Source organism: Hipposideros armiger, unplaced genomic scaffold (genome assembly GCF_001890085.2).
Source record: "Hipposideros armiger isolate ML-2016 unplaced genomic scaffold, ASM189008v1 scaffold_134, whole genome shotgun sequence".
Classification (NCBI taxonomy): Eukaryota; Metazoa; Chordata; class Mammalia; order Chiroptera; family Hipposideridae; genus Hipposideros; species Hipposideros armiger.
Genome location: NW_017731484.1, coordinates 3653388 through 3673781, shown reverse-complemented (window position 1 = coordinate 3673781; position 20394 = coordinate 3653388). Strand labels below are relative to the sequence as shown.

General features: G+C 49.2%; 1 protein-coding gene across 6 annotated transcripts in view; it reads right to left on the bottom strand.

The window, feature by feature from the left end:
- Positions 1-20394, bottom strand: part of SRGAP2 (SLIT-ROBO Rho GTPase activating protein 2) — a 256272-nt gene that overhangs the window by 3502 nt on the left and 232376 nt on the right. For 4 of the 6 annotated variants that reach the window (XM_019649654.1, XM_019649653.1, XM_019649657.1 and 1 more), the window contains 5 exons: positions 13899-14123; positions 9858-9937; positions 7394-7574; positions 5715-5861; positions 1935-2259 (listed from right to left, as the gene is read on the bottom strand). In XM_019649654.1, the coding sequence (XP_019505199.1) occupies positions 1935-2259; positions 5715-5861; positions 7394-7574; positions 9858-9937; positions 13899-14123 (958 nt within the window). Of the gene's footprint in view, positions 1-1934; positions 2260-4602; positions 6582-7393; positions 7575-9857; positions 9938-13898; positions 14124-20394 lie in introns of those variants that run through there. The other 2 variants (XM_019649659.1, XM_019649658.1) reach the window with 2 other exon arrangements.

Sequence of the window (20394 nt, the reverse complement as noted above, 5' to 3'; positions counted from 1 at the left end):
GAATGTGGGGGGAGGGGGACAAAGGGATTTTCATTATCGTGAGATTTTTTTTTTTCCTTTAGAAAGAGTGTTGAGATGTTTTTTAGAGTCCTTGGGCTTCAGAGATATGCACTGAAACATCTACGGATGAACTAAGAGTGGCCAGGAGTTTGGTCATGAGTATGTGGGATTCATGATCCAGTTCTCTCTACTTTTATAGGTGCTTGAAATTGTACATAATAAACATTTGTTTTCAAGTGGTAGAGATGAAGTAGGATCTTTGTTCTCTTGGACTTCAAGGCTGAAGGTTAAGAGGGTTAGGCCTTCCTCCTCAAGGGCTGAGGAAAAGGTCAAGAGCCCTGGCCCTGAAGATTCATCAGGACACCTCCTTGACCCACCCCCTACCCAACTTGAAAAAAAACATTTCCTTCTACCCATCACCAAGAGAGGGGACCAAAGAATGACCAGGAGGGGGCGCTAGAGCCCACATAGGTGGATCACCTGAAAGTCACAGTGAAACACAGCAGATCTTAGGAAATCGCAGTCCTAGCTCAGGGGCTCAAGGCAGAACCAAAGACCCTTAGTATGAAGCCAGCTAGCTGCCTCCCAGGGAGACCTCCTAGCTCCCTCCCTCTCTCCCTCCCTCCTCACACATACGTGTGTGGCACCCCCCCAAACCACCACAGGGCTCCTCCCTTGATATCAGGCTCACATTGAAAGATTGTATGTCTCAGGCAAAGGCCCTTGCTTAAGGTATCTTGGTCCTCCAGGGTGATCCATGAGTTCTGTTGACAGCGATTCAATTTCTCTCACCCCTACAATGTTCTCAAACCTTAAAAATGTTCAGGAAGAGCTGCGTCTCCCTCCACAGCCCCGCTCTGCAGCTCGAGTCTGTCCCAGCTGTGTACCTATTCTGCCATTCCTATTAACACCTGGCCAAAGAGGGAGATGGGAGGATTCCCCAGGTGTAATGCAGACTGCAGCCCAGAGCTTCAGTAGCGGCACAAGAATAGAAGGCTAGCAAAGCAAGACATCTCAGGCCCGGAGCTTAATACCGAGCTCGCCAGGTACACCTTCCCTGAGCAGAGCGCCACAGTTAAGCCAATAGAGACCACACCCAGCCTCTATTGTCCCCTGGAAGATGGGGTGAGGAGAATCTCAACTGAGTTGAGACAGAAGAGGGTAACAATGAGCCCTCCGTTCCTACCTGGTCTAACGAAAATTATAGAGTTGGGAGAGACGTCTGAGTGAGCTGCTTGGAGTGAGCCTGGTAGTCGGATTTTTAGAGGTGGGGTTGGATCTCTAATATTTCATGGGAAACAGAGACTCGTCAGTGTGGTGCATACACGGAAAGAAGACCCCTGTAACCAGGGAGCTCACCTCCAGGGCATCTGGAGACTTGGGCTGGAAACCTTCTAGTACCTGCGGCCCCGGTGGCAGAGTATTTTGGGGACTTCAAGACCAGGAGCAGACAGTTGACTGACCAACCATCTACCACTAGGGACCAGATATTAGCCTCAGGAAATGGGACGGTGGGGACACACAGAGCGATATAAAAATGTGGCCAGAATTACATCTGAGCCTCAATGCTCGGGCAGCTTCCCAAAGTCTAGCAGGGTCTCGAGACTTGAAACTTGGGCTGAACGGACTCTATCAAAATACTCTATCTGTTACTACTGGCTTAAAAAAATTACAACAGCCTTACAAATAGCCCATATAAGAGCAAGAAGCCGGAATTCTTTTCTTCTGTCTTCAAGTTATTCTTGGGGAGGGGTCAGCAAATGTCTTGGAAAGCTATCTTATCAGGTCCAGATGTCCAACAGCCCCTGAGCTCAGTCTACAATGTACAAAGCTACATTCTGTTTCAAGCTCTGTCCTTATCAGCATGGGCTGCACTAAGCAGTAGCGACAAGTGAAGACTCATGACAGCTGTTTGTCCAGGAGCCTGCAGTTACCTGTGCAATGACCTCAGGATCCACAGGCCGATGGTTATTGAAGCTTTTTGACCTTCCAGCTGTCACTGTCTTCCGGATCTGTGGACTGTCCAGCCGATTTTTCAGGGACGAGTGGCGGCTGATGGAGTTGAGGCTCCCATGCCCACTGATGGAACACTTATCTGGCCCTTCCTTGGGGAGACTCTGGCTCATGATGGGCTGGGAAGATGGGCGGCAGCTAGCCCCCGCCCCCGGGGAGGTGGAGTCAGTCAGGGAACCGCTCAGCCCATGGCTGTCACTCCGAAATGTTTTCCGGATGCTCCCGGATTCTGGCCGTTTCCTTTGCCTTCAATCACAAACAGAGAGGGCAGTGTGACCAGGGAGCCCCGGCTGTAAGGAAGCTAGGATGCGTGAAAGAGGGGCAGACGCTGGCACCCAGCGACTTCTGGAAGGAAAGGGACACACAGCCGGCTCTCTTCCTTGCTTTCTCCATGTCTCTGTTCCCCTGCCACCCCCACCTGGGTAAAGGAGAAATGGATACTTACTTGGTAGTTGTGGGTTTTGAGTTCTCAAGATGTAAGGTGCTGTCAGGAAAAATGTCTGATTAAGCGCAAGTTTCTAATGGGAGAGAGGTTCATGGAAAGGCCCTGCTATTACCTGCTTTGAACAGAAACCATGCCCCAGGTAGGAGAAAAAGTCTCACCATCACCAAGGATTGAGGAATTGCTGGTAAGAAGAGAGTGGACGTTTCCAAATTTTAGCCTGTTTCTTAGTCCAACTACAAGGCTGTAATCATTTTGGGCCTTGGCAAGAGGCTGTTCGTTGCTTCTTTTTTTTCAGACATGGAACAGAATATTTTTCAAGAGGCTGCAATGTTGCATAGTTAGGGCCAAGTTTGTGCATTTTCTTAGGGTGAAAATACATCTACATGACCCTAAGTCACCCAGCACTGGGTTGAACCCTGGCTCTGACTCAGTCTGTTTCAGACCACTAAGGTTTCTCATACAAAATGGTTTGGCAGAGTCCTCGTATGGGTGTTGTCTACTGCTGAATAATCTCATTTTCTTTTGGAATCAGATTCTAAAGGACCTACTCTAAGAAGCAGTAACACTTCTGGTCTGGGATGGCAGCTGAGCAGCTCTGATCTTGAATCCATGAAGGGCAACTGGGCTGAGGTGGCAGCTAAGGATGGAAGAGGGGTAGGGGCAGGGCCCGTGTTCTAAGTCAGTCCTGGCCCTCTGCACTGGTGAGGTCTTCCTCATTTATGTCCCCAGGGCCTGGTCCAGGACCTGGAATGTATCATAGTGGCTACTCCATGAAGCTGCCTGCTCAGTTTAGCCATGGGGGCCAGCCATGCTTGAGTGAAAAAAATGATGTTTCTTAGTGCCTTACAGGGAGGGCCCAGCTGAAAAGACTTCCTCTGCACCCCAACTCCAACGGCAGGCGGAATCGATCACTTCCTCTTTTGCTCCTTCAGAGCATTTATAGCACTGCTGTTTAGTTACCTGTCTACATAGCATTTATCCTGTCAGAGCTCTGAGGCCAGGGGCTGTCATATCCCTCTCGGAATAACCAGTATCAGTGCTCCGGCATAACAGTAGATGCTCAATAAACAAGTGGAATTAAATTGAAAAACCACACCCCAATTACTCTGCTGATTTCCTTTTTCCACTTGAGGATGGATGACTACCAAGGCGAGAGCTGCTGAGTGGCCCGGTGTGCGCCAGGCCCTAGGCCAGGCCCCAGGGATGCAAAAAGAGGAAGACAGAGTTCCTGGTTTCCAAGAGCTCCGCCTGGTGGGGGATGTAAGTGCAGCTTGAGTCCTGAGAGATATTCAAAAGACTTTGGGGAGACAGAATAAGGACACCTAACTCAGCCCTGAGGAACGCGAGGGTGTCAGAAAGGCTTCCCCAAAGAGGGAAACCTTCAGACTGTGTCTTGAAGGGAGAGGAACAGGTAATTAGGAGAGAAACAGCAGGTGTGAAGGTCCAGGGGTGGTAGAGAACCCGGGCTCTCAGGAAAGTGAGGGGCCTTGGGAGGAGCGGTGGTGGGGCAGGAGTTGAGGCTGGATGGCAGAGTCACTCCTGAGGGTGTGACGTGCCCGGAGGCTGCTGCTCCCCATTGACAACTGGTATCCGGGTGGACCAGGTCCTCCAAACGCCCCATCCTGACACCATCAAGCAGGGAGCTCAAGAGAACCTCCTTGACTTTCTACCAGATGTTCGTTCTTCTTTTATTCTTGACTGTTTCAGCTAGGCCTCTCTCTAACTCCTTTGTACGAACGGCAGCAAATACATGACGGCTTAAAAATATGTACCTAACTAATTATCTAACTCTCCCTCCACCAATCCCGCCTGGGCTACTGGGTTAATTACAGGCTTATAACCTTATGATTACAGGTTTATAATTAACATAGACTTGTAAATAAGGAAAAAGAAGAATGTGATTAGCCCACAGTCGCTTTTTACTAGCTTGCCCTCCCAGCAAGGCACTATGCTGGAGGGAAATAAATAAAATCCTCAATCATTTTTACTGATCTGACTTCATGTATAAACTACACTGACTAAGTGAGCTGAATAAGCTACTTGACTAACTCGAGGGCGAAAGAGATGGAGAAGAGCCACGTGCCCCAACCACGCCCCCTGCTACCGTCTGGTTGGAAAGAAGCCAAGAGATCTGGGCGACCTGGTGCAGTTTAAAAACAACAAGCATCTTTTATTCTCCTTCCAGTTTCAGTGTCCAGAGGCTATGGTTAACAGGTTTTCAATGTGCAAATCATTTCATTCCTCCAAAGCCAGAGGGGAATAAAAACTGTACATCGTTTCCAATCCATATTCATCAGGAGCGCCCTGGGGCTTGTCATCCTGCTGGCTCTGGGCCAAGTTTCAGGGTCTGGCGGAAAGAGGTCTGTAGGCTTTGGGACTTGGTGTCTGGCCCCTTGAGATGAGATTAGTTCTCCAATAACCTGAATGTCTCGAGGGGAGGCAGCAGCACGCAGGCGTGGGATCCCTCTAGGCAGCCAGATCGGGGGTGTGGGTGGAGTTAAAACCCCAAAGATGTTGCTAACAGCCACAGTGAAAGCTGGGGGCACAGTTAAGAGCCTGCTGGACAGGAGTGGGAATCTGCAAAGGGTCTAATAGGGAAGGATAATACACAAGGCTAAAGCAACAGGGGAAAACAGAAAATGATGTTTCCTTGTGTTAAAGAGCAGAGAGAAAGGGAGCTAGAGTTAGACAATGAATAGAGAGCTTAGGGGGCACCGTGGTCTCCTTTCCTCCACAGGAGTGACTGCGGGGCAGGGGAGAAACAGACACACATCTAAACAAACCCATCTGGGCTAACACGAGCCTAGTGGAAGACACACAAGACTTCGGATCTTCGGGCAGGCAAGGGCCAAAGAAGACAACACAGACTACTATTTGAGTAAGAATTGGAAAAGAGAAGGCATCTCTGAGAAACAGGGCAAAAGCAGGTTGCCTACAGTGACCAAAGCTTTGGCCAAAGCTTTAGCAGTCGGACAGCCAGGAAGGTCGGAGCTGAGACGCTGCGAGAACACACCACGGAGGCCCCTTCCACGGCACGAGGGCAGCTAGCTGGAACCTGGGCCTGCTGAGGAGGCCTGAGCGAGCTTCCTCAGCCCTGTCTGCCTGGTAGCAGCAAGGAGCACATGCAAACTGTTAGGCCCGGGGGAGCCGGGAGCCCTCTGTGCAGCACAGGAATGGAGAGGGGGCGCCAGGCCCGAGGGTGAGGCTGGGTGAGGCAAGTCATTCAGAGGAGCAGAAAATGAAAAGCAGAGCTTACTTGTTGATGTTTGCAAGATAAATATCGGCTACATGACCCCCACTGGGACAGCCGGCCCCCGTTCTGGCTGTCACCTTTTCTTCAGGTGGCTCAGAAATGACCTCAATCTCAGACTTTGGACTGGACCTCTCCACGACACCGTCCTCGCTGGGGGAAAAGGGGCAGGCAGGCAGGGAAAACAACACAAAAAGCAGAGTTAACTTGGCAATATGGCCCGCCCCCACACACACACACATGCGCGCGTGACCCCACAATGGCTCTGGCAGCAGCAGCGTCTGGCTGAGCTAGCTCTGTGAGCAGAGGCGAGGAAACCTAACGGTCTTGGGAGGGTTGTTTAAATAAAAATAAATAGTCCCGCTGAGTTCTGTGGGATCCTCAGTAACTCCGGAGAGCTGAGCTAGGGGACACCTGGGCTCGTGGTCTCTGCCTTCTACCCCACGCTGCTGTGCTGGGGCCACCTCCTGGAGAGAGAGGAGGCCAGTCCAGGTTGCGGTATATTTGCTGAGGTCCTGAGCATTGCTGGGTAAGGACAGTCCGCTCTGCGGTGGCTCTGCAGATGCCGACGTTGAGGCAGGACCCCACCACACTCTGTCGTAGCGTATCCAGCCCCGCTTAGAGCGTCCTGGCTGGTCCCGGGTCTCTGCACTGCTCTCCTGGCCCCTCTGGCTACTGGTGACAAAGGAAGCCCCGTCTCCCCCACAAGTCATCTTCTCTCAGTCCTGTAGTGAAGTCATAATGCTAAGTTTGGGAGGGTCCTGCCCACGCACTGATGGCCACCAGGTTTGCGATGTTATCAACAGGGAGGAGTTCCCTGCAGAAGGAGCTGGGGAGAGGCTGGGAGGGTGCAGACTCATTCAGGATACCAACCTTTAAAAAATAATATGAAGGGAAGGGCTAAAAACACTGACAGCATCATAGCCAAGAGGAGGGAGCTAGGGCCAGAAGCAGGGCAAAGGGGCCGGGAGGCTTGCTTGGGGGCCACGGGGAAAAGCCTTCCTGCCGGGAGCCAATGCTTCAAAGAGAGGGAACCAACTGACAGCCCATCTGATGACGTCTCCTAGGACCAGTGCACATTCTCTTTATTCCCTGACATGCTTTCCCCTCCTCTCCCGTCTTTCCCTAAGTCTGCCTCATCGGGGTTAGATAAACTGGGTCATTTCTACAAGGCTGCTTAAAGCTAGATTTGTCTTAGAAAAGGAACTAACTCATCCTTTTCATTTAAGTGGAAAAACGCCATCAGTGGCCCATCAGGTGGAGGTGGACATAGTTGTTTAAAAAAAAGGAAGAGAAGTAAAAATGTTTTCCCAACCTGATCTTTCCAGAAAGGAAATGTGAGTGGTCAAATAATAACCCCGCATTATCACTCATCAGGCATAAGTGTGGATGAGCACTGGCTGGCAAGTTTCTCATGACAGGGGTGAGGGCATGGGGGCGTCGAGGCTGGGTGTGGGAGGGCAGTGGAGGACTGATCTGCAGGGGAAAACAGTGTGGAGAGATTAAACAACAATTCCCCACTGAGTCTGGGGGTTCTTCAAGGAACTGTGTGAGCTCATGACCGTGCTGGTACATGGTCTCCATGCTGGGGGTTGGTCTCCCTCATCTTCCTATGGCTCCAGAAATAAAGCCTCTCTCCCACAATGCAGCCAGGGACCCCTAAAGGTGCAGGGGGCCCAACGTACGTGTCTTGGACCACGATGTACTGATGGGGGATGAGTCCGTCGATGCCATTGTGCCGGCCTTCCCACCAGTCGTCGGAAGCCCGCTGGTAAAGCAGCAGGGATGCCCCCTTCTTGAAGGATAGCTCTCGGGCTGTCCGGCCCACATAGTCAAACTTGGCAATGGCCTCGATGGGCTCAGACTCTGAGAGCAGGGAAAAGAAGGAAACACATGTTGTTGGGACTCACAGACTCAGGAAAGCGAGAGGAAACGCCCAGTCAGCTGAACTTACAGTGGTGGGAAGCTAACCTTGTATGAAAAATAGGCCATGGAAAATGTATAAAGCAGGTAACTCCCGTGGAGACTGTACCCTCATCCTGAACGCACCTGTATACCCTTTCCGGCCTTTGCTCACACTGTTCCCCCCACCAGGGACCCCCGTCTCTCTCATCTACCTAATGAAACACATGAAGTCACAACTCAAACATCACCTGCTTCTGATAGTAACTTCTTCGGTGCTTCCGGAGGGAGCTCTTTAGGCCAACCTCTACCATTGAACTTGCCGTACTGTATTTGTAAGCATTATTTCTTTTCTGATTATAAAATAGCTCCATTAACTATATAACACTTATCATATTTTCAATAATTTGTTATCTATTCTCCCTATTAGAACATGAGCTTTTAGTCTCTATAAAAAGAAAATAACTTGCCAAATCAACTTTCCAAGGAGCAAAATATGGAAATGTATTTTGTGGACAATATATGGAAAAATGTGCATAAAAATGATTGGAAAAATTAAAAAGGGTTTGCAAACGCAATTTATTTTTACTTTTCTGTGAACTTCCATCTCCTCGTCTATAAAACAGATCCCTGCACTTTTTGCATCAAGTTACAAGGAGTCAATTAACAATAATTTTAAAAAATTAAATGTATGGGGTAACATTGTTAATAATATATCAATTTCAGGTGTACAACTTTATGACATCCGTATACGCTATTGTGTGCTCCCTACAGGAAGTCTAGTACCCTTCCGTCACCATAAATTTGAGCCCTTGACCTTCTTATCCTCCTCCACTCCCCTTCCCCTTTGGTAACCACCATTCTATTGTCTCTATCTATCAGTTTGGTTTTTTGTTTGTTTGTTCAGATTAATAACAATTTGTAAAAGTGTTTAGAACAGCGCCTGGCCCATAGTAAATGCTATGTATGTGTGAGTCATTCTTCTTATTGTCACCATTATTAATATCTGTTTTGGGCTGCAGGTAGAGGTCAGAGAGCAAAAAGAAGGCCCCCAGAAACCTGGAACCTGAGGTTTTGGTCAGATATTCTGAGTAGTGAAGAGAAAGGCTACTTGACAAACAAGACCATGCCTAGACAGCCCTGGCTCAAGTCTGCTCCTGAATGGGAGGGCTGAGATCTCACTACAGGAGGCAGACCACAGAAGGCCTATCTATGTATCCCAATCTCAGTTCTGTACAGCCTCAGGTATTGTACATGACCTCTCTGACCTCAGTTTTCTCCATGATAAAACAGCAGCTCTATCTATTTCATCAGGGGTTAGGAGATAAGACGTCTGGAGTGCTGGGCACACGGTAGGCTCTAACCAAATATGAACTTCCCTAGTTCACCTACTCCCCTCCCATAATGTGGCAAATTATCATACCGATCCGTCTGACATCAGGATCCAAATAAGCAGCCCTAATTGTTTCTAAAAGCTGGCTAGGGATTGTAGAACTCACAGCAAGGCAGAGAACAGGGAAAGCTCTGCACACTGTGCCATTTCATTCTCATGCCCAGAAAATTCTGAGGCCTCTTGTCAGTTACTCAGTCTTCCAGAGCCCAAGTGATCCAAAAATGAGGTGCGGAACTGTCAGAAAGAGGGGGAAATGCGCTGCTGGCTGGACAGACCCTAATCAATCATGGGTACTGCCGAGGGGCCTGCGGATGACAGCTGTGCATTCCACCTCTTGATACACACCCATCAGGCCACGCGGCGCTTGCACGTCTGTGCTCTGGAAAGGGTCAGTTTTTCCAGTTGGTGGGCGTGAAAGCGTGTGGTTTCTGTGCCCTGATTTCCACTCCCCTCTGGCTTGCTTCCGTTGGGTTTTTGGCATCCAGCTTTCCTATCCCCAGGCTTACTGATTTCCAAATGAGCTCTCCTTCACTTTGGTCTCTAGCTACCTGGCGGGAGTCTGGCCTGTGACAGGGGCTGACGTCACGCTGATGAGACAAGGAGCTGGGAGGCGGGTGAAGGGCAGGGTTTTGGGGCAAGAAGGCTGAAGGGCTATGAAAGGTCTAGTTCTTCACCTCTGGTCTAATACAGGGACCATTCTGTTTAAGAAGGTGGGCTGCTTCTTTGAGAAAGGGGAAGAATTAAAGGAGGGCTCCCTGCCTGTCTTCAGGGGACTGCTGAGCAGGGAGGTTCATCAGGAGCACAGATGGCCTTCAACCCTGGTGGCCCCACTGACCCCAAGCAGGACCTCGTACCGTCATCGCTTGTGTGGTGCTCTGTGGTCACATCCTGGGTGGAGTCTTCAGCCGAGGTAGTCTCTCCATGAGGGCTGTCGCTGCAACAGAAGCAAGAGTAATCGGGACCTCAGCGCTGGCTTACAAAATTCATGTCTTCTTCCTCAGAGCAAGGGCATGGCATCTATCTATGCTCTCTATATTCTGATTGCACACTAGAGACAAATGCTAGCAATGAAATATAAGGCTTCCGAGGTTCTCCAGTCCAACTCCTGCTACAAAATCTATTTGAGACTACAGTTAGGAACATTTGAGTTGCGAACTTTCACAGATACGAACGGTGGTGATGTGGAGGGGATTGCTAGGAAGCGCAAAGCAATAACCATGGAAACAAAAGTGAAAATAATTGAGAGATTGGACTGAGGCAAAAAGATGGTAGACGTCACTTGTTCTTATAACATGAATCGTTCAACCATTGGCTTTACATTGTATACTGTATTTGTGTCAAAGGTGTATAAGACTCACTTTGTTGGACTTACGAATGAATCCGACTTACGAACGTTCTCCCGGAACTGAACTCATTCATAAGTCGGGGACTTACTGTACTTAGAATATCTTGAGACAAAGGGAACCCCTTTTGAACTCATAAATCTTTTAGAAAACACGGAACCACTCAACTCCTCCCAGGGCTGTTTCTCTAGGTGAATTAGTTTCCGGAGGGGACATGGTGGAAGAAATACACTAGGCTTTAGTATCAGATACCACTGGATCCAAAGGCCAGCTGACACTTGGTAGCTGTGTGATCCTAGGCAAGTTACTTAATCTCTTTAAGCATCAGCTACTTAATCTATAAATTGAGGATAATGGCGTGTATACCTCACAGAATTGTGTGAGGATTCAATGAAGTAAGAGGGGGTGATTAATAAGTGGTACTTCCTGTCCTTCTGTCTCATTTTGCTTGACGCCTCTATGCTGCTTCGTGAGCGAGCCTGTGTGCTTGTGACAAAGTAGGAGGCGAATCGCGGAACTGGGGGTGGGGCAGGGGAAACACGCGTAGGGGAAGAGAAGGCTGCTGTGGGCTGGACTCCGCAAGAGGACAGGGGATGGAAGCTGTGTCAGATTCTTGGAAAAACTCACAGAGTCTAAAACCACCCAGGGCTGAGACTCGAGAATGGCCAGGGCAGTTAGTAGGAAAGTGGGTTCGCCTCTTGATCTCCTGGCCTGTGGACTTCAGAGTGCGTGGGGATAGGTGGGCACCAGGATGCTCTGACTTCCAGAAAGGTAGAAAAACCCACAAGCCCTGTTCATTTCTAAAGGTTCTTCCTCTGGCAGTTGGTGGTAACGAATGAGCCTTTCCCAGTAGTTCTATGGAACCATCATCCCCTCATCCCACCGCCCAGCCTCAGGTTTCTACCTTTGAGCCTACAGCCTCTCCCTCCTCATGGGATGAGTCCTTCAGTCCCTTCAAAATTCCTCAAAGACCAGGGGACCACTTCAGAACTCACCTCATGTGAAGCAAGTCCGTTCCAAGGAGGTTCTTAGACTCCAGAGAACAATATTCTGGGAAGACGTTACAGAGATTCTTCTTTGTCAAAAACTGTGGGCATGATTTCTCACTCTTTTCTGGGCCTAAAAACCCTCTGATGGGTTTGGTGACATGCTGGAAACCGTCAGAGCCCCAGGAGTGCACAGGGCGAAGGCTCACTTTCCCCAGGGCTCCAAGCCCATCGATGGGGCCATCCACTAAGGGCTAGTCGTCCTCAAACTTCAGGGAGCCCGGGATGGCTTGTTAAAATCAGGCTGCCTCGTCCCCCAGGTTTCTGATTCACTAGGTCTGTTTGCATTTCTAACCAGTCCCACATGATGTAGGTGCTGTTGGTCTGGGGACCCCACTTTGAAAGCCACTGCTCTAAGGTAAAGGCAAGATGATACGTTTTAAGGTCCCCTCTAGTCTTAAAATCCTATGCTTCTCTCGTTCCACACCTGCACCCCAGCACCCCCAGGCCCACCAACACCTGTCGTCGCAGAAGAAGCCCAGCATGCCACCTGGCGGGCGTTCCTAGGAAACCGGGTTCCAGTCTCAAGACTGGTAGGCGTGGTGAGACGGAGCTGGCCTCTCCTCTCCACCGCTGCGGGGAGGCCAAGGGGCCTGGTACTCCCTCTTCCTAGCTGTTCTGGTCTCCTGGCCATTCTCCAGGATTCTGGGGCTCTAGCACCCCTTTTCCCACTCCGCCTTCACCTCCTCATCCATCTTAGCTCACTGCACTGGCACGTCCCACTATTCCCAAAGAAGAGGAGGGGCTGGGCATCTTCTCAGTGGGTGTGAATCCAGAGGTCAGGCAGTCCCTCTAACCCCAAAGTCATTTACTCTTGACCCTCGGGTGCTTCTGGCCTGAGGCCCGGGCCCACCCACCCAGTCTGCGGTAGGAACATCCCTGACTCATCTTGTGGTTTTTCCAGAGGCCGCTAACAAATGTCGGGAGTACAACAAACAACAAGGGGCAGAGGGGAGTACCTTGGAGAACTGGCGGAAGCTGCCCTCTGGTCCTGCTCCTGGAGCCACCCCTCCGCACCCCCTGCTGGGGCCGTGGGGGCTCTGTGACCTGGGATCAGTCCAGAGCAGGCAGTGGTTTGATATTTGAGAAGTGAGGGCAGACTTTAGAGGGAAGGTAAAAAGCAGGAATTCGGAACACTATCCCACAGCTTTTCAACACTCATGCAAGGGGGGAACCAACTCTCCAAGTCACGTGCACAAGGACAGCTCCCTGGAGCTGCCGAGCTAGTAGGCTGAGACCGAACAACCTCCCAGGTCCCCACCGACCATCTGTCAATGACAAAAAACTCTCTCTGCAAGCTGGCAAGCCTAGGTTCCTCCAGTTCCGACCCAGACGCTAGGATCTGTGGGACAGCGGAGAAGACTGGACAGGGATGTCAGGGATATTTTTATGTTTAGACACATGAATATCATTTTCTTCCCTTCCATGGGCAGGACGCTCCTTCTGTGGAGATCAGGAAGAAGTGTGGACAGACTGGTCTCTAAGTAAACAACCTCCCCTGTCCTCCCTACCTCAGTCGATAGCATTGGGGCTGGCTGAATTGGTTCCAGATGTTGAATTCAGACGGAATCCGATTTGGATTACGCGTTCAGCCCAGGCTGAAACACTATTTAGGGGCAGCAGGGAGAGGGAGGGGGAGGAGAAGGTAAGGGATGTTAGGGAACAAAGGAGAGAGGCAGCTGTCGTGTTTAGTGGGAAAATGACATTGTAAGTGGTATCCTGCGGGCAGTGTAGGGTAGTGAACAGCACCCTGTACTGAGAGAGACGAGATCAGGGTTGGACTCCCCATCACCGGGGAGGCCTGAGGATTGTCACTGGCCTCTCTGCGTTGCAGTGACTGACTTTGTCTGTAAAATGGAAACAGTCATGCATCATTTGTCTGACGGAAGGGTCCGTGTGCCTTAGGATCCTGTCGTATCTCTGCTCCCAGGCTGGGGCACGGCAAACCTCACTCCACAGAATTTCATCCCACTTCACGGTGGAACTGCGCCAACATGGTGAAATTGGAGCTTACCCCTCTTCCTCTTCACGATTTCTGAAATCATTCTAAATGCTCATCTTACAAACTCACAGTGGGGAAATGATGCCTCATAGCTAAACTCTTCCCAATAAGAACTTCTCCAGGAACCAGGACGGTGTCTCACAATGCACAGCACAGCGCAGGAGACTGAGCGACACGGTGAGTGCCCAACAGCAGTTCTATGTACAGCTCTATAAAATTTCCTTTCCTGGAGATTATTAATATCACTATCACTGTTGTCGTTATCTTTCAGAATGTTCCCTCACCACTCAGAACTCACAAAGGAAGGGAGGTGGCATGAAGTGACACTTACTCCGTAGGTCAGGTCAAGGTCAGGCCCTGCCTACACTGTCCCCAGATCCTGGCAGCTTGAAGCACCTGGGAGTGGGGGATCTAGGTGTTTCCCTCTGGTCTCGCTTGGCCATCTGGTCCCCAGGCCAGTGTGCATTGGGGACACCCCCCTTCCTCCAGCCCTGAGCCCCCTACCAGTAATCCTCTGTGCTTCCTCCTCTGCTGTAGACGGGGCCCTCCAGCTCCCTGGGGTTTGGGAAGATGTTCTCATGCTGGATGATGATGGTTTTGATCAGCTCGTTCACGTGGGCTTGGCAGGACACCTGGTCATGGCCTTCCGGCACTGACATCAGCGAGGGCCCGAAGCAGATGGCGAGGTTGTAGGGGTCCATCATGTTCTCTTCACTGAACTGTGATAAACTGAGGAGAAGGGAAAGGGGACAAGCTGGAAAGCGTGCGCATGAATGCCCAGAAAACACAATCACAGGAGGCACAGCCAAGAGCAAGAACAGAAGTTCCACGAATTGCCACCTGCTCTTCTGGGCATCAGAGCCCTTCCAGAAAGCTGGCGGAGGGAGAGGAGAATGACCACCAGGATGGTCATTCAGGAACCAAGGAAAGGCAAAGGAGTGTCTCTTGCAGGTCTCACCCACTCTTCTCTCCAGCTCTGCTGAAATCCTACTTACCACCCTGCTACCACCCCCACCCCAGACCTTAGCCATCAACTCCACCCTGCCTTGAGAACACACCACTCTGCAGCTACATACAGCTCCCACGCACTAAGCTGACAAAGCAGCCGGAGCCCCTCAGGCTGCCCTGGTAATAATGTGGTTAGAAGACACAGGCATTGTGCATTGTGCACCTTGTTGTACAGCAAAATAATCAAATGATTAGGGATATTCCATTCTAAGCTCTAGCCTTATTATTGGGTTGTTGGAAAAGTCATGATGTATTTTTTCTATGTTTTTCATTGCAAAAATGCATCATGACTTTTCCGACAACCCAATAAAAAAACAGGCACCCGATTAGCTTTTGTATTCCATCAAGCCGGTGAATTTCTTTCTGGAACAGCTAATGCAATTGTTTTTCGTTTTCATAATGTCCTCCTCTATTATTACATTCAGGATTTATTCTGAAAAAGGTCGGCATGCTACTGAGCTTCTGCTCAGGCTTCGTCTGGATGCAGTCTGACTTCATTATCGGGTATTTATTTATTCTGGGAACTCCCTCTTTTCAGCCAGCAGCCACACCTCCCATCTTGGCCCTTCATTGAGACGCTGCACCCAGTGAGCTCCCACTGGTGTCTCTCTGTCCTGGCACTGAAGGCTGGGCCAGCTCTGGATAGACCTGCTCCTGGCCCACGCCACCCCAGCCTGCAGAACTGTGATGTGAGCCCTGCTAAGGAGTTCTGTCTCTCTCAGGGGCTTCTGCCAGAGCCTGAGAAGATACCAAAACCCTCTGATGCTACCCAGAGGCCTGGGACTCAGCTGTCTTCATGTGAGTAGCTGTTCTTCAGAATTGGGCAGTTCATTTCTAGCATATCCCACATCCAGACCCAAATTACCAAGCTGGTCTCTCTCTAACTCAATGGCTCTCTCCTCTATTGAAGATTCTGCTATGTTCCCATGCCCCTTAGAGAATCCCTGCAGAACATGTGAAATGGTGCAGTGGATGTAAACAACTGCCAGGGGAGAATGACTGTGAGGACTCGGAATCACCGTTCTCTAGGCCCTAGTCAAATGCAGCAAGGCCGGCGATGGGTGAGGTTATAAGCAATCCAGTGGCTGGATTGCTTCACAGGAGGTCATAAAAATTTAATTTTATAATCCTCCCCTGGTTTCTGAGTTAAAAGAGCAGAGATTCAGAGAAGGCTGGGAAAAGTTTCCAAGTCTCTTTCTTGGTCACATAAAAACTGAACGGAGACTGGAAATTACCTCAGTAACCTCAGCAGGGACAACTGAGGCATGAGGCACCACAAGGCTGAGATGTAGCTAAGCCCAGGCTGGCCGGCTCCTGGTGTCATGGAGGGAGAAGATGGAGGGAGGCCCTGTTTCTAGGGTGTGATCTGACAACATTTCGGTAACATGGAAGGAAACCAGAAGTTTCTGGGAAGTCTGGTGGTCAAAGGGAAACGAACTCTAGCCCTGAGAGTCCCGTCAAAGCTCTATGAGAGATGAGGATCCTTGTCGAGCCTTCTAAGGCAAGGACTGTGCAAGTCAGCGGTGGCTGCAATGACCACGGGCTTGAGGGGAACACATCTTTGTGGACTGCGGTCTCATAGGTCCGGGTCCATTTCTTACTCCCATGAAAATAAAGACCAAGATCCTTCTGTCTCTTCCAATCTACAATGGGAAAACCTAAGTTTAGGAGTGAAAGCCACGGTTCTTAACTCTTTGGAGGATACAGCCTCCTACAAGAATTTGACAAAAACTAGGGATTCTCTCCCCAGAAAAATTCATATGTGCACATACAAATGCACACGATTTTGCATATGATGGTGCTAATAATCCTTGAAGACACTGAAGGCTGTACCCAGTATAAGACCGACCTCCAACACTGGCCTTTTATTTTTAAGGAAATACTAAAATGAATAACACTGATAACAGTTCCCTCTTTAAAAAATGTTGGTGTCAACTTATATACATGCCATCTTCTCTAAAAGCTGTATTACATTTCTATAGTTTCAGTCTACAACATGAGTAAGTCCTCCCAATTGATTTGAACTCATTGTCTTTTGTGCATCTTAAAAAGGTTCAGAGTCATGGCTGGGAACATAGGCTTTGGGCGGGGGGTGGGGAGGGAATGAGAAAATCAGGATTGGATTGGTGTGGGAAACTTGTTTTTTTATTATGTGTTTTTTTAGACTTTTTACTCTTTAATGATATACATTTGTCTCTTTGATTAAATTTAAAAAAGAAAAAAACAAAATATCCCAGAATTTTAGGGTCAAACAGTCCTGCTTTTGAGTCCTACCTCTGTGTGCCAGTTCCATGGCTGTGTCTAGTTCCCTAGTTTCTCTGTTGTAAACTAAGGGCCATTTTGTGCCTCCTCTATGGAGCGATTGTGAAGATTAAATGAGGTGATATATGCAAAGTGTCAAGTACTCGGGCTGGCACAGACGTGGTGTTTAGTAAGTATTTTCTGTAATTACAATATAACATCCTGATTGCTTCTTGATACAGGACCCTCGATTCTAGCCAGGAGACAGAAAGCAGGGCTGCCAACATTTGGCAGTAGTTGATTTACAGGAGTCTACCTTCTTCTCCTGACCATATTCTCTAACAAGCTGAGGGCTCTAGATCCCAAAATCAAAACCTTAAACCTGTCAGGGAGAGCACTAAGCTTTGGACAGACTGTTTTAAATCCATGACATTTCACTTAAAAACCCTCAACTTCGCAGGCCTCGGGGGTTTGATTTGGCAACAATCAACAGGCTGTGGGTAAGATGTTATGCATCAGGTTTGACTTTAGGTTTGAAAGGGATGAAGAGAAACTGCATTGTTCATCACTGCCCCAGGCGAAACATGGGGCTGCCAATCCATCAGGCCTTTAAAAGCTTTCACAATCTGAGACACCACAACTTCCCTCTATAAACCCATGATTTAACATTAACAGCCTTCCCCAGACTTCCCCCAAACGGCTCCCTAAGAGACAAGAAGTGAAAGGTGTTTCTGGCTGATTCTTTCTGACGGTGGTCCTTCAAAAGCATCCCCTCACTCCCCTGGCCCGTAACGCCATCTTCCTCCATCCTCTGTGCTCCCCCACCTATTAACTGAGTTGTCTCTGTTCCCTTATGTTCTGTCTTCCTTCCTATGCAGTGGATCCCATCCTTTCTCACCTCCTCAAGCATATCACTCCAGCAATTGTCCTTGCTCTCTTTTTCATCATCAGCTTTTCTTCTCTACTGCTAGGTCATTCCCACCGGCCTACAAACGTGCAGTCTTACCGCCCATTTAAAAAAAAAATTCTCTCTTAACCCCATATCCGCACCGAATTTCTATTCCATTTCTCTCCTGTAATAAAATTCTTTGACAGTTGTCTGCACCAGTTGTCTCTGATTCTCTGACTCTTCTCCACCCCTTGTGTTATAAACTGAATTGTGTCCCCCCCACCAGTTCATATGCTGAAGCCCTAACTCCCAATATGACTGTATTTTAGATAGGACCTTGAAGAGATAGTGAAGGTTAAATGAGGTCATAAGGGGGGGACCCAACTCCAGCAGGACTGATGTCCTAATAAGAAGAGGAAGACACCAGAGCTCGCTCCTGCGGTGTGTGCACAGAGGAAAGGGCATGTGAGGACGCGGCGAGAAAATGGCCATCTACAAGCCAAGGAGAGAGGTCTCACCAGAAACCAACCCTGCTGGAACCTTGATCTTGGACTTCCAGACGCCAGAGCTGGGAGAAAATAAATGTCTAGTATTTAAGCCACCCCGTCTGGGGTACTTTGCTATGGCGGCCCTAGTGGACTCCTATACCTTCTCCCTCTCTTTATTGTGGTAAAACACACATAAATAACATAAAATGTACCATTTCAACTATTTTCAAGTGTATAATTTAGTGATTTTAGCATATTCACAGTAGTGTGCAACCATCAGCACTGTCTAGTCCCAGAGCATTTTTATCACCCCAAAGGAAACCCTTTTTTATCTATTAAGCCGTTACTCCTCACTCTCCATTTCCCCCAGCCCCTGGCTACATGAATCAGTTTCCTGTCTCTACGGATTTGCCTATTCTGGACATTTCATAGAAATGGAATCATACTACCCGTGGTCTTTGTGTCTGGCTTCTTTCACTCAGCATATTCTCAAGGTTCATCCATGTTGTAGTCTGTGTCAGAGCCTCGTCTGTTCTGATGGCTTAATACTACCCCAACAGTACGGACCTACCACAGTGTGTGTCCCATCATCAGCACCCCTTCTCTCTTCAACTGACACCATCAGGATTCTGCCCTTTCCACTCCACCCAGACAACGCCCATCAGGGTCACCAATGATCGCCATGCTGCTAGACCATTCCTCAGCCCTTTTCTTAGTTGACCTGTCAGCGCATTTAATTCAGTTATCACACCGTCCTTGAAACATTTTTCTCTTTGTGGCTTCTGGGATACTGCTCTCTCTCAGTTCTCCTCCTCCATCACTGCCCACTGTCACCTGCTTGGTGAGGTCCCCCACCCCTGGCACTCCCCAGCCCCCTTACCTGCTTCATGTTTTCTCTACAGCCCTTATCCTCTGACATGATGATATGCGTGCTTATTAGTTCTGTCTGTCTTCCTCCAATAGAAGGTAAGCTTCACGAGGTCAGAGACCTTGACGTGTGTGGCACTGTTAGGTAGTCGGCAACTAAAACGGGGCCTGGTATCCAGTAGATGCTTAATTAACTATGTGTGAAATAAGTAAGTGAATAAACACATAGCCTCTCCAAGAAAATCCAGCCACAATTCTACTTGTCCAATTCATATAGAAGCCAAAACACTCCTTTGTGAATGTCAGAAGAACAGCCCAGACAGATTCTTTCCAAACCAGGAGGCACTTGAGATTGGTCAGGTTTAGAGGAACTCTCAGCTGTTCTGGAGAGCAGCTGGGGCAGCCTTAACCATGAAAGAGAAGTACCACTGGTTCACCCTTTTAGATTGCAGAGCAATGTTTGAGGACCTAGGGCGGTGCTTCTAAGGCTTTCGTATGCATGACTCACAGGGCACCTTGTTACAATACAGGTTCTGAGTCACAGGCGGGGGAGGGGCTGAGAGTCACATTTCTAACAACCTCTCAAATGCTGCTGCTGCTGCTGGTCTGCGGACCTCACTTGATTTTCAAGCGACTAGCCCATGACATTGTTTGACATCTAAAGAAAGTAGGCTTCAAAAGGCATGCAGTAGGGTCAGCTGCAGTGAGAAGGAATTACCCACCCTTCGCTGGGGAGCTAAAACTTGCTGGGTAGTGTGGAGGCTGCAGTAGACAGCCTGTAAAATGTACCCATGGCCCCTGCCTATTGGTATGTACACCAATGTCTCTCCCTTTGAATGTGTGCTAAATTTCGTGCTTACTTCTAGTGACTAAAACACGGCAGAAGTGATGGGCTGTCACTTCTGAGATTAGGTTAGAAGACAGCGGCTTCTGTCTGGGTGCTCTCTCACTCATGTTCTGAGGGAAGCCAGCTGCCATGTTGTAAGCAGCTCCATGGTGGTGAACTGGGGGAGGCCTCTGGCCAACAGTCAGCCAGGAACTCAGTCCAACAACCTGTGAGGAACTGAATCCTGCCAACACCCCATAAGTGAACTTGGAAATGGATTCTGCCCCACCCCAGTTGGACCACAGCCCTGCCCCCAAAAGCCTTACCCAACCTTCATGACACCTTGAGCCAGAGGCCCCTGGCTAAGCTACACCGGGATTCCTGGCCCACAAAAGCTGTGACATAACAATAAATGCTTATTGTTTTACGTTGCTAAGTTTTAGGGTAATGTGTTGCAGCAATAGATAATTAATGCAGATGCTAAGAAAGGATGATTAACAAGGCCTGCTGGGGAGGCACGTAGCCAGGTTCATGCAGTGGACTAGGCACTCTGAAGGAATATATATACATATAGCACAGTTATACAATCCAAGAAAAAGTACACACACCCAGGACCCACAGCAACAAGAAGGGTCCTGAAGGTCCGGGGCAGGCGCTACCTGCCAACTATCCACACCTGTC